Here is a 14171-nt window from a genome sequence, read left to right as displayed (position 1 = left end):
TTTACCACAATTAAAAATTTTTTTAAAAAGATGAACTTTGACTCTTAACCTTACACAGTACCAAAAAATGAATTTAAAATGGAAAATAGACTTACCTGTAAGAGCTAATGCTGTACCACTTCTGGAGGAAAACACATAGGAAAATATTTATGACCTTGGGTTAGGCCATAGGTCTTAGCTACACCTCCATTACCACAGTCTACAAAAAAAGAGAAAACGATTATATGATTGTGCTTTGAAGTTATACATTGGACTGCTACATCAAAATAAAAAGCTTTTGCACTTCAAAGTCCCTTCTTTCAGCAAATGAAAAGACAAGTCACAGACTCTGAGATAATATCTGCAAATCCTATGTCCAGCACAGGAATGTATTCAGAATATGTAAACTCAGAATATATAAACTCAGTATGAAGACAATCCAATTTAAAAATGGGCAAAGGATTTGAGCAGACGTTTCACCACAGAAGATGCATAGATGGCAAATAAGGACATGAAAAGATGCTTACCATCATTAGTCATTAGGGAAATAGAAGTTTCATCGTGATGAGGGATCACTCTGTACCCACTAGAATGGCTGTAGGCAGAAAGGCAGACAATGAAAGGTAGAGAAATTAGCACATTTACAGACTGCTGGTGGGAATATAAAGTGGTACAGTCACTTTGAAAGGATTTTGGCGATTTCTTTAAAAAGTTAAATATCGGGGCTCCTAGCTGCCTCGGTCAGTAGAGCATCTGACTCTTGATCTCTGGGTCGTGAGTTCAAGCCCCACGTTGGGTGTAGATCCTACTTGAAATAAAAAAGTTAAAAGTAAACCTACCATATAACGCATCAGTTCACTTTCTAGGAATTTATCCAAGATAAAGGAAAAATTATTTACGCAAAGACTCGTGTGTGAATGTTCGTGGCAGGATTATTCTTAGTAGCCCAAACTGTAATCTAAATGTTAACTGATGGATATATCGACAAAGTGGAATACTGTTCAACAATAAAGGGGACAAACTATTGGTACATGCCATAACAAGAGTAAACCTCAGAGGCATGATGCTAAGTGAAACACGCCGTGCACAATATATAGCATGACCCCATTTATATGAAATGCCCAGAGAAAGCAGGGCAGCGGTTGCCTGGGGGTTGGTGAGAGTGCCCTGGCTTCAGTGCAGCACAATGAGTGTCTGAAACAACGTGAATTTAAACCTGGATGAGATGATTTTTGCAAAGCCATCAATTTAATAAAAACCATTGAAGTTAAATACTCTTCTTTTTATACAAGTTTTCTTGTGGCATGATTTATAGACCATAAAATTCACTCAAGGTGTCCCATGCAGTCATTTTTAGTATTCGTAGTTGTACAAATATCACCGGTATCTAATTCCAGAACATTGTCATCACTCTAAAAAGAAACTCTGTCCCCATCTGCAGCCACTCTCCATTCCCTCTTTCCCCTTTTCCCTGGCAGCCATGAATCTACTTTGTATTTTTATGAATTTACCAATTCTGGACATTTCATGTAGTTCTACCATATGTGGCCTTTTATATCTGGCTTCTTTCCTTCAGCATGTTTTCAAGGTTACTTTGTGTTGGTTCCAGCCCATCGGTAGTGATGTAGTGATTAGCAGTGCCTGTGGCCCTCACCGGGGCCGCTTTGGTGAGCCTTCAGACGTTTCCGTGACTGGAATCAGAGTTGTGGATAGACCAGCATTTGAAGTTCTATGATTGCAAGATGCATCTCAGCAACAGCCAGCAGGGAACTTTGAAAAGACAAGGTTTATAACTCACAAGTCCTGGAGTGTATATGGTATGCCACACAGCAAGGGCACGGGAAGGGAAAGCTTGAGCTCAGGCCTGGGGTTCTGCCTTTTGGGGGCTGAAGGTGGAGTGCCTGTGTTTTGCAGGTTCACTCTTTATTGGTGAATTTAAAATACAAGGGCGAAGGGGCACCTGGGTGGCTCAGTTGGTTGACTGTCCAACTTCAGTTCAGGTCATGATCTCATGGTTTGTGAGTTTGGGCCCCGTGTCGGGCTCTGTGCTGACAGCTCGGAGCCTGGAGCCTGCTTTGGATTCTGTGTCTCCCCCTTTCTCTGTCCCTTCCCTGTTTGTGCTCTCTTTCTCTGAAAAATAAATGTATTTTAAAAAATGAAATATAGAGGTGGGAATTAAAGCACAGAAAGGGTGCATGTACTCCTTCAAATCAGTATTTTGTATCCTTCGTGCAAATAACCTAGTAGTGCAATTGCTGGGTTGTAGGGTGGTTCTATTTTTAAGTTTTTGAGGAACCTCCACACTGTTTTCCAGAGTGGCTGCACCAGTTTGCATTCCCACCAACAGTGCAAGAGGGCTCCCCTTTTTCTACACCCTTACCAAAGGCTGTTGTTTCCTGTGTGTGTTTTTAATGTTTACTTATTTATTTTGAGAGAGAGCAAGCATAAGCGGGGAGGGGCAGAGAGAGAGGGAGAGAGAATCACAAGCAGGCTTTGTGCTGTCGGTGCAGAGCCCGACTCAGGGCTTGAACTCATGAACTCTGAGATCATGACCTGAGCTGAGATTGAGAGTTGGATGCTTAACCGACTGAGCAATCCAGGCCCCCTCCGAATTACTCATTTTAGCCATTCTGACAGGTGTGAGGTGGTATCTCATTGTGGTTTGGATTTGTATTTCCCCGATGATGAGTGATGTGGAGCATTTTTTCCTGTGTCCGTTGGCCATATGGATGTCTTCTTTGGAAAATTGTCTGTTCATGTCTTCTGCCCATTTCTTTAAAAAAAATTTGTTAATGTTTATTTTTGAGAGAGAGAGAGAGCCAGTGAGCATGAGCGTGAGTGGGGGAGGGCAGAGAGAAAGGGAGGCACAGAATTCAAAACAGACTCCAGGCTCTGAGCTGTCAACACAATGTAGGGCCCAAACTCACGAACTGTGAGATCATGACCTGAGCTGAAGTCAGGCACTTTAACTGACTGAGCCACCGAGGCACCCATTTCTTACCTGGATTATTTATTTTTTAGGTGTCAAGTTTGATAAATTCTTTATAGATTTTGGATATTAACCCTTTATCAGACATGTCATTTGCAAATATCTTCTCCCATTCCCTAGGTTGCCTTTTAGTTTTGCTGATTGTTTCCTTCATTGTGCAGAAGTTTTTTATCTTGATGATGTCCCCATAGTTCATTTTTGCTTTTGTTTTCCTTGCCTCCGGAGACAGATCTAGTAAGAAGTTGCCATGGATGATGTCAAAGAGTTTGCTGCCTATGTTCTCATCTAGATGTTTGATGGTTTCCTGTCACATTTAGGTCTGTCATGCATTTTGAATTTATTTTTGCGTCTGATGTAAGAAAGTGGTCCAGGTTCATTCTTCTGCGTGTCGCTGTCCGGTTTTCCCAATGCCATTTGCTGAAGAGACTGTCTTTTTCCCATTGGATATTCTTTCTTTCTTTGCTTGCTTTTTGTTGCTTTGTTGGCCATACATCTGTGGGTCCATTTCTGGGTTTTCTATTCTGTTCAGTTGATCTGAGTGTCTGCTCTTGTGCCCGTACCATACTGTCTTGATGATGACAGCTTTGTAATGCAGCTTGAAGTCTGGGATTGTGATGCCTATAGCTTTGTTTTTCTTTTTCAGGATTGCTTTGGAAATTTGGGGTCTTTTCTGGTTCCATACAAATTTTGGGATTGTTTGTTCTAGCACTGTGAAAAATCCTGGTGGCATTTTGATAGGGATTGTGTTAAATGTGTAGATTGCTTTGGGTAATAGATATTTTACAATATTTGTTCTAATCCACAAGCATGGGATGTTTTTCCATTTCTTTGTGTCATCTTCAATTTCTTTCATAAGCATTCTATAGTTTTCAGAGGACAGAATACACACACACACACACACACACACACACACAATGGAATATTACTTAACAATCAAAAGGAATGAAATCTTGCCATTTGCAATGATGTGGATGGAGCTAGAGTGTATTATGCTAAGAGAAATAGAGAAAAACAAATACCATATGATTTCACTCATATGTGGAATTTAAGAAACATTATAAATGGGGGTGCCTGGGTGGCTCAGTCAGTTGAGCGTTTGACTCTTTATTTGGGCTCAGGTCATGATCCCAGGGTCATGGGATCGAGCACTGCATGGGGCTCTATGGGTGGAGCCTGCTTAAGATCTCTCTCTCTCTCTCTCTCTCTCTCTCTCTCTCCCTCTCTCCCCTGCCCGCCCTCTCCCTTACTCACATGCTCACCCTCTCTCTTTCTCTCTCGCTAAAAAAAGAAAAAGAAAAACATTACAGATGAACATAGGGGAAGGGAAAAAAAGAGGGAGGCAAACCATAGGAGACTCACTATAGAGAACAAACTAAGGGTTGCTGGGGGTGGGGGTGGGGGTGGGCGGGGGATGGGTTAAATGGGTGATGAGTATTGAGGGCACTTCTTGTGACAAACACTGGGTGTTGTATGTTAGTGACGAATCACTAAATTCTACTTCTGAAACCCATATTACACTATATGTTAACCAACTAGAATTTCATTGAAAAATTGAAACAAAACAAAGCAAAAAAAGCACAGAAAGGGAAAAGCAGGGTTATTCAAGCAAGTAGTTATGTAGGTCACTCAGGACTTTTGGAAATGGGAACTTCATTGAGAGGGCCTGTTTCTTTGCCTGTTGATATAGCCCACAATGTGTTTGTCCAAGGTGAATGTCTTTGAAATGGATGCCTTGACAACGAAAAACTTACTGTCAGGCACTTACATTATAGTCAAGAAAGCCAATTGTCAGACACTTCTACTACAAAAATTCATCCATGTGGTGGCATTTATCAGTACTTAGTTCCTTTTTATGGCAGAATAACTTTTGTATAGATACACCACATTTTGTTTATCCATGCATCCATTGATGGACATTCGGGTTGTTTCCACTTTTTGACTATTACGACTAATCCTATTTGACTATTATGACAACCTTTTGACTATTATGACATTTGGGTCGTTTCCACTTTTTGACTATTGTGACAAACACTTGCGTACAAGTGTTTTCATGGTCATATGCTTTTAACTTTCCAGGGCAGATACCTAGAAATGGAATTGCTGGGTAATACGGTAATTCTGTGTTTAACATTTTGAGGAACAAAGTGGTTGCTCCATTTTACATTCTCAACAGCAATGTATGAGGGCTGTTAAAAAACTTACTGTTGCATAGCCAAATTATGGAAAGAGCCTAAATGTCCATCAACTGATGAATGGATAAAGAAATTGTGGTTTATGTACACAATGGAGTACTACATGGCAATGAGAAAGAACGAAATATGGCCCTTTGTAGCAACGTGGATGGAACTGGAGAGCGTGATGCTAAGTGAAATAAGCCATATAGAGAAAGACAGATACCATATGGTTTCACTCTTATGTGGATCCTGAGAAACTTAACAGAAACCCATGGGGGAGGGGAAGGAAAAACAAAAAAAAGAGGTTAGAGTGGGAGAGAGCCAAAGCATAAGAGACTCTTAAAAACTGAGATATTATGGTTTCACTCTTAGGTGGATCCTGAGAAACTTAACAGAAACCCATGGAGGAGGGGAAGGAAAAAAAAAAAAAAAGAGGTTAGATAGTGGGAGAGAGCCAAAGCATAAGAGACTCTTAAAAACTGAGATAAACTGAGGATTGATGGGGGGTGGGAGGGAGGGGAGGGTGGGTGATGGGTATTGAGGAGGGCACCTTTTGGGATGAGCACTGGGTGTTCTATGGAACCCAATTTGACAATAAATTTCATATATTGAAAAAAAAACTTACTGTTGCATTTTTTGTCTTGTGCTAGATATCTTGTTTTTTTTTTTAAATTTCATTAAGTTTTTAATTTTAATTCTGTAGTTAACATACAGTGTTATATTAGTTTTGGGTGTACGATGTGGTGATTGAACGATTCTGTACATTACTCAGTGCTCATCACAAGTGTACTCTTAATCCCCATCACCTAGTTCACTCATTCCCCACCCTCCACCCCCTCTGGTAACCATCAGTTCTCTATAGTTAAGAGTCTGTTTCTTGGTTTCTCTCTCTTTTTTTTCTTTGTTCTATTTCTTGAATCCTATGAGTGAAATCATACGGTATTTGTCTCTCTCTGTCTGACTTATTTTACTTAGCATAATACACTGTAGCTCCATCCATGTCATTGCAAATGGCAAGATCTTATTCTTTTTAATGGCTGAATAATATTCCAGTGTATGTGTGTAGGTACCACAACTTCTTTAACCATTCATTATCAGTCAGTGGACACTTGGGCTGCTTCCATAATTTGGCTATTGTAGATAATGCTGCATAAGGGTGCATATATCCTTTCAAATTAGTTTTTTTGTATTCTTTGGGTAAATACTCATTAGTGCAATTACTGGATCATAGGGTAATTCTATTTTTCACTTTTTGAGGAAACTCCATACTGTTTTCCATTGTGACTGAACAAGTTTGCATTCCCACTAACAGTCACGAAGGTTCCTTTTCGTCCACATCTTTGCGAACGCTTGTTGTTTCTTGTGTTGTTGATTTTAGCCATTCTGACAGATGTGAGGTGATATCTCATTGTAGTTTTGATGTGTATTTCCTGGATAATGAGTGATGTTGAGCATCTTTTCCTGTGTCTGTGGCCATCTGTATTCTTGAGAGAAATGTCTGTTCATGTCTTCTGCCCATTTTGTAATTAGGTTATTTGTTTTTTGGGTGTTGAGTTGTATCAGTTCTTTATGTATTTTGGGTACTAATTCTTTATCAGGTATGTCATTTTCAAGTATCTTCTCCCATTCCATAGGCTGTCTTTTAGTTTTGTTGTTTACTTCACTATGTAGGGGCTTTTTATTTTGATTTAGTCTTAATAGTTTATTTTTGTTTATATTTCCCTTGCTGCAGGAGGCATATTGAGAAAAATGTTGCGATGGCTGACATCAGAGGAATTACTGTGTGTTCTCTTCTAGGATTTTTACGGTTTCAGGTCTCACATTTAGGTCTTTAATCCATTTTGAGTTTATTTTTGTATATGGTGTAAGAAAGTGGTCCAGTTTCATTCTTTTGCATGTTGCTGTCCAATTTTCCCAACGCCATTTGTTGAGGAGACTGTCTTTTTCCTACTGGATATTCTTTCCTGCTTTGTTGAAGATTAATTGATCATATAATTGTGAGTTTGTCTCTGGGCTTTCTGTCTTCTTCTGTTGATCTATGTGTTTATTTTTGTGCCAGTACCATACTGTTTTGATTAATACAGCTTTGTCGTATAACTTGAAATCTCGAATTATGATACCTCCAGATGTGTTTTTCTTTTCATGATTATTTTGGCTATTTGGAATATTTTGTGGTTTCGTACAAATTTTAGGGTTGTTTGTTCTAGTTCTGTGAAACATGGTGTTGGTATTTTGATAAGGACTGCATTAAATCTGTAGATTACTTTGGGTAATATGGACATTTTAATAGTATTTATTCTTCTAGTCTCTGAGCATGGGATATCTTTTCATTTGTTTGTATCATCAATTTCTTTCTTCTCTTTCTTTCTTTCTTTCTTTCTTTCTTTCTTTCTTTCTTTCTTTCTTTTGAGAGACAGCGAGCATGAGCAGGGGAGAGGCACAGAGGGAGAGGGAGAAAGAGAGAGAGATGGGGGGGCTTGATCCCCCTACCCTGGGATCATGACCTAAGCCAAAATCAAGAGTTGGATGTTCAACTGACTGGGCCACCCAAGTACCCCTTCAATTTCTTTCCTCAGTGTTTTATAGTTTACAGGGTACAGGTCTTTTACCTCCTTCATTAAGTTTATTCCCAGGTATTTTATTATTTTGGGTGCATTTGTAAATGGGTTTGTTCTCTTAATTTCTCTTTCTGCTACTTCATTATTAGCATATAAAGATGCAATGGATTTCTGTGCATTGATTTTGTAGCCTGCAGCCTTATTGAATTCATTTATTAGTTCTAGTAGTTTTTTTGTGGAGTCATTGGGGTTTCCTCTATATAGTATCATGTCATCTGCAAATAGTGAGTTTTACTTCTTCCTTACCAATTTGTATGCCTTTTGTTCCTTTTTCTTGTCTGATTGCTGTGGCTAGGACTTGGAGTACTATGTTGAATTAAAGTGGTGAGAGTGGACATCCTTGTCTTGTTCCTGATCTTAGGGGGAAAGTTTTCAATTTTTCACCATTGAGTATGATGTTTCTGTGGGGTTTTTGTATATAGCCTTTTTTATGTTGCGGTATATTACCTCTAATCCTACGTTGTTACGGGTTTTTATCATGAATGAGTTGTACTTTGTGAAATGCTTTTTCTGCATCTATGAAATGATCATATGGTTTTTATTCTTTCTCTTGTTGTGATCTGTCATGTTGATTGATTTGTGAATATTGAACCACACTTGCAACTCAGGAATTAATCTCCCTTGATTGTGGTGAATGATTTTTTTAATGTATTGTTGGACTCAGTTTGCTGTTATTTTGTTGACGATTTTTGCATCTATGTTCATCAAAGATAGTGGCCTGTAGTCTCCTTTTTTTGTAATGTACTTATCTGGTTTTGGGATCAGGGTAATGCAGGCCTCGTAGGATAAATTTGGCGGTTTTCCTTCCTTTTCTGTTTTTCGGAATAGTTGGAGAAGAATAGCTACTAACTCTCCTTTAAATGTTCAGTAGAATTAACCTGTGAAGCCATCTGGTCCCAGACTTTTGTCTGTTGGGAGTTTTTTGATTGGTGATTCAATTTCATTACTGGTGATCAGTCTGTTCAAATTTTCTATTTGTTTCTTTTTCAGTTTGGGGAGGTTATATGTCTCTAGGGATTTATCTATTTTTTCCAGGTTGTCCAATTTGTTGGCATATACCTTTTTATAATATTCTCATAATCCTTTGTATTTCTGTGGTGTTAGTTGTTATTTGTCTTCTTTTCTGGATTTGTTTATTTGAGTCTCTGTCTCTCCCCCAACCCCTTTCTGAAGAGTGTAGCTAAAGGTTTATCGATTTTGTTGATCTTTTCAGAGAACCAGTTCCTGGTTTCATTGATCTGTTCTTTTGTGTTCTTAGTTTTATTTCATTTATTTCTGATCTAATAATTCTTTCCTTCTACTGGTTTTGGGTTTTGTTTGTTCTTTTTCTAGTTCTTTGGGTACAAGGTCAGTTGTTTGAGACTTTTCTTGCTTCTTGCGGTAGACCTGTATTTTTACCAACTTCTGTCTTAGAACAGCTTTTGCTGTATCCCAAAGATTTTGGACCATTGTGTTTTCATTTTCATTTTTCTCCGTGTATTTTTAATTTTCTCTTTGGTTTCTTGGATGACCCATTCATTATTTTAATAGTATGTGATTTAACTTGCGTATATTTGTTTCTTCCAGGTTTTTCTTGTGGTTGATTTCTAGTTTCATAGTGTTGTCATCAGAAAACATGCATGGTATGACTTTGATGTTTTTGACTTTGTTGAAATTTGTTTTGTGGCTTAATATGTGATCTATTCTGGATAATGTTCTGTGTGTATTTGAAAATAATGTGTATTCTGTTTTATGATGGAATGTTATGAAAATGTCTGTTAAATCCAGATACCTTGGTTCTTAATAATAGCAATATAACTGTCATATCTTACAGTGTGCATAAAATGGTTTTAAAATTACAATTTGTTATTATTAACAAGGATACTGAATGAAGTTCAGTATGTCCTCGTAGCTCATTTTATCCAAAGAATACACAGCCAAATACTACATGTTAAGATCAGCTAGAAAAATTATGTTCTTGTAGTTTTGTTTCCAAAAGTGATAAACATATGTGCGTGTTGACACTTATTTGCAATTTGGGGATCGCCCTCCCTCTTTTTGATTCTCTAAAATATTTACCTAATTCAAAAGTAGACACTGACTTGATTCATCCCTTCTGGCCTGTTCTGCTTCCTCCTAGGTCACCAGTTTTACAGTTCCTGCTTCATCTTTTCAGTGATTCTTTTGGAAGTATAGCAAACACATACTCACGTGCTAAGGCTTATCAGGAAGCCCTTTTTTCTGCCTCTAGCCCTGTGCTTCCTCGAGTTCAGCATGCCCTGTCTTTTCAGGCATTTCTGTCAGATGTACATCTTGTGTTTTGTGGTTAATTTCTGAAACAAGATCTGAACCCTTTTCTCTTACTCTCTAATAGCCTTTCTCCCTTTTCTCTCCTTTCCTTCTAGTCTGGATCTCTCCTCTCTTCTCCTCTCTTCCCTCCACCCCCGACTCCCTCCCCCATGTTCCCCCCTCCCCTGTCTCCCCTTCCCCTTTCCCTCTCCCCTCCCCTTCTTTGCCTGTTTCCTTCTGTCTCTCTCTTGTTCCTTTCACTGCCTGAATATTTTTCTGTGTGGGTTGATCTGGGCACTATTTTTATTGTTTTTCCCTCGAGCAAAAATATGTGTGCCTGGAAGAGACTATCTGCCAATTGTTTCTCAAATCCCCACTTTCTTAGGTGGTCACAGTGCTGTCAGGCCACTGAGTGACTTTGGGATTGCTCTCCCATTGGGGGACGCATTGGTGACTCTGGGGATGTGCAGTGTGTCGCCTATCAGAATCTTCCTTCATTGCTCACTCTTACTCCACTAGGATCTACGCCTCTGCTCTTGGGTCACATCTGTGTGTATACCTTAACGTTTGTGAGGAGACCCTTGTCTGGTGTAGACGTCTTTGGGCTTTTTCTTGCACTATGATGGTAGGTCTCTTCTGCGTTCATTGGGAGTTTGGGGAAGGTTAAAACCTGCATTGATACCCTGATGTTATCGTACCCCAATGTTTTCATAACAACAAAATGTGAAATCTGGTGAGAGAGTTTAAGTAAATTGTCCATCAGCATCCAAATAGTGAGGGAAGAAATTCTGATTGAAACAGACTGGCCCATTCCAAATCTATTGCTTGTATACACCCGGCCCACAACAGAGTTGTTAGTCTTTAGCGTCCAGCATTGTGTTCTCATTGAAGTGGCTGCCTGACGTTTTTCAACTCTTAGGTGCTTGCTGCGTCTTCAGGGTTCCTGGGTGCCTGTGCAGAGTGAGGGGAGGGGACTTTTGTCAGTGTGCTGGGCTCGCCATGTGCATTTGTCTCGTGTCTGCCCCACGGCAACACTGAATACAGAGCACAGAACACCCAGCCTAGCCTCACGTGAGTGCGTTCACCAGCCAAAAAGACCGAGGTTGGGGCCTAGGGGAATTCTGGCCATTAAAGCGAGTTTGCTGTTACATCCGCAGGTTCCGCCTCTCCAGGAACAAGAGAGTTCGTGCCACAGAATCAGAGAGTTCCGAGATCAGGAATCCATCCTTGGCCCTGGTGCACCTCGGCAAAGACCTAGGAATCACAGGACAGAGCAGGTTCTAGAGTGGCTGTTTATTTCCCACGAGCAGCCAAAACCCACCCAGTCTCGGGTGAGTTGTGTGTTTATTTATTCCCGCTTCTCTTCTATAGTACTTGTCTCCCTTTTTTTTTTTTTTTTTTTTTTTTTGGTTGGGAGAGGGATGGGGATCCTTGGGTCAAAGAGTTAAGTTAGTCACTTCTCAGTTCTTGCCCTGTTTAGCATCACTGGTCTGTGTAAGGTCCCTATACCTTTATTTACATACTGTCTGATTTCCCCAAACTCCATTTCTGTCTCCTTCCCCACCTCTAAAAATTACTTTGTTTTTTTTTTTTTTGTGGATTTCTTTTGCTTATATGTATTCACAAAATATGTATTGTTATTGCTGTGTATGTATTTTTAATTTTTGTTAATGGTGTGTGCACATGTGTCTTGCTGTATTGGTTATATTTTGCAGTAAGCGCTTTGTTTGATTAAACACCCACACTCTTAACTATATTTACCAGCTCATGCTACGGAGAGCAGTGCGTGAACATCCGTTTGCCTCACTTTCTCAGCCAACAATTTCTACTGTTACTCTTTTGATTTTGGTCATTCTGGTGATTGTATGATGGCATCTATCGGTTTAATTTGCATTTCCTCCTGGCTAAAGAGGATGAGTACCTTCTGTCATGCATATTTGATAGTTTGTTGCCTTTTGGATTTTCTTTTTTCTTAGTTTAAATGCATTTTTAATATCCTGGAAGCTTGTTAGAAATGCAGAATGTGACACCCCACAACCCTCTTCATTTTAACGAGATCCAGTGATCCGCGTACATGAAAGTTTAAAACTAACTTGATACCAAATCCATATGCAAATTTTACCTGGGGTGCTTCCTTTACCTCCAGTATTTTGTTGCAGAAACTTTCAGGCAGAGGGCAAAGTTGAAAGATGTTAGTGACCTTCTGTGTTCCTGTCACCTAAAAGTTACCATTAACATTTTACCATACTTGGTTTATCGCATTATCTGTGTTTTTATCTCTCTATGCATCCATTAAACCATGTTGTTTGGGGTACATTTCTTAATATAGTTCAGATACCATCATGCCTCCTTTAAATACTTCCGTATGAATAGCATTAACTGTTGTTCAATTTTTTTTTTTTTTTTTTTTGCTTGCCTTTCATTCTGTTAATGCTGTCTTGATGAACAGGTATTTCTAATTTTAATTTATTCTGATTCATAATTTTTTATTGCTTGTGCTCTTTGTGTCCAATTTAAATACTTTTTTGCTATCTGAAGCTCATGAAGACATTTTCTTCATTATTTTACCTTTCACATTTAGGTTTGTAATACATCTCGAATGCATTTTTGTTTGGTGTGGGTGGGAGGCAAGATTTATTTTTTCATAGAGTTATCCAGTTGTCCCGGGCCCATGACGTGATTGACTTTTTCCTATGCCTGCCTCCCTTGTCATCTGTCAGGTGTCCGTGTGTGTGGTTTGCTTTCATAACTCTTGATTCTGTTTCACGGGTGTCACGAGCACACTCTGAAGAGGCACACGTGAGTTGTGTCAGCTTCATGCAGTCATAGAGCAAGGTGTTTTGTTTTACTTTTTTTTTTAACATTTATTTATTTTTGAAAGACAGAGACAGAGGGTGAGCAGGAGAGGTGGAGAGAGAGAGAGACAGAGAGAGAGAGAGAGAGAGAGAGAGAGAGAGAGAGAAAGACACAGAATCTGAAGCAGGCTCCAGGCTCTGAGTTGTCAGCACAGAGCTGATTTGAAATTACACCAGCTTAACTTTGTTACCGTGCAAAGACTCTGCTCCTTTACAGCTCTGTCGTCACCCCTTTTGGTTATTGATGTCACAGAATTACAGCTTTATGCACTGCATGACCCCACGCACAGACTAATAATTATTTTAAATGCATTAGTTTCTTATAATATGTAGGAAACAAACTGTGGAGTTACAAACTGAAGTTAAAATAACACTGCCTCGGGGCGCCTGGGTGGCGCAGTCGGTGAAGCGTCCGACTTCAGCCAGGTCACGATCTCGCGGTCCGTGAGTTCGAGCCCCGCATCAGGCTCTGGGCTGATGGCTCAGAGCCTGGAGCCTGTTTCCGATTCTGTGTCTCCCTCTCTCTCTGCCCCTCCCCCGTTCATGCTCTGTCTCTCTCTGTCCCAAAAAAATAAACGTTGAAAAAAAAAAAAAAATAACACTGCCTCTTGCAATTATTCATTTATCAACCTTTATTAAGATCTTTATTTCTTCATACAGTTTCGAGTTATTTTCTACTCTTATTTCACCTGTTCTCTGGAGCATTTCTGTCAGGGAGGTCTAACAAATGAACTCCCGTTTGTTTTCTGGGAATGCCTTAATTTCCCCCTCTACTTTTGAAGGTCAGTTTTGACAGATACAGGGTTTTTGGTTGACAATTTGGTTTGTTTTAGCGCTTTGGATAGATCAGGTCATTGCCTTCACGTCTTCAAAGGTGCTGATGAGAAATCTGCTTATAATCTTACTGAGGATCCTCGTGGGGGACCAATTGTTTCTTGATGCTTTCAAGATTCTTTGTAGAAAATTGGATTATAATAGGTCTCGACGTCGGTTTCTTTGAGCTCATATTTGTTGGTGTCTGTCAAGCTTCTTGGGTGTTTATATTCACATCTTTTATGAAACTTGGTGTTGTTATGACTAGTTTTTTTAATATTAGCCATTCTAATTGTGTGTAATGGCGTCTTATTGTTAATTGGTAATTCTTTAATGATGTATGATGTTGAACATCTTATCATATGCTTAATTGCCATCTGTGTATCTTCTTGTTCAGATCACGTGCCTCACACACTGGCCACTCCTTAGAGCTGTTCCCCTTTTATTCCACCTAAGTTGTGACATGCCTTCTCTC

At 39.5% G+C, this 14171-nt stretch overlaps 1 protein-coding gene across 2 annotated transcripts in view; it reads left to right on the top strand.

The window, feature by feature from the left end:
* ZNF268 (zinc finger protein 268) overlaps window positions 1-14171 on the top strand; it is a 32261-nt gene that overhangs the window by 9185 nt on the left and 8905 nt on the right. The window contains exons 1-2 of one of the 2 annotated variants that reach the window (XM_045457114.1): window positions 9327-9382; window positions 11186-11359. In XM_045457114.1, coding sequence (XP_045313070.1) covers window positions 9380-9382; window positions 11186-11359 — 177 coding nt within the window. In that variant the 5' untranslated portion in view covers window positions 9327-9379. Of the gene's footprint in view, window positions 1-9326; window positions 9383-11185; window positions 11360-14171 lie in introns of those variants that run through there. The other variant, XM_045457113.1, reaches the window with a different exon arrangement.

This window comes from Leopardus geoffroyi, chromosome D3, assembly GCF_018350155.1.
Source record: "Leopardus geoffroyi isolate Oge1 chromosome D3, O.geoffroyi_Oge1_pat1.0, whole genome shotgun sequence".
NCBI classification, from domain to species: Eukaryota; Metazoa; Chordata; class Mammalia; order Carnivora; family Felidae; genus Leopardus; species Leopardus geoffroyi.
The sequence above is the reverse complement of the archived record's forward strand: the minus strand, read 5'-3'. Positions and strand labels throughout refer to the sequence as shown.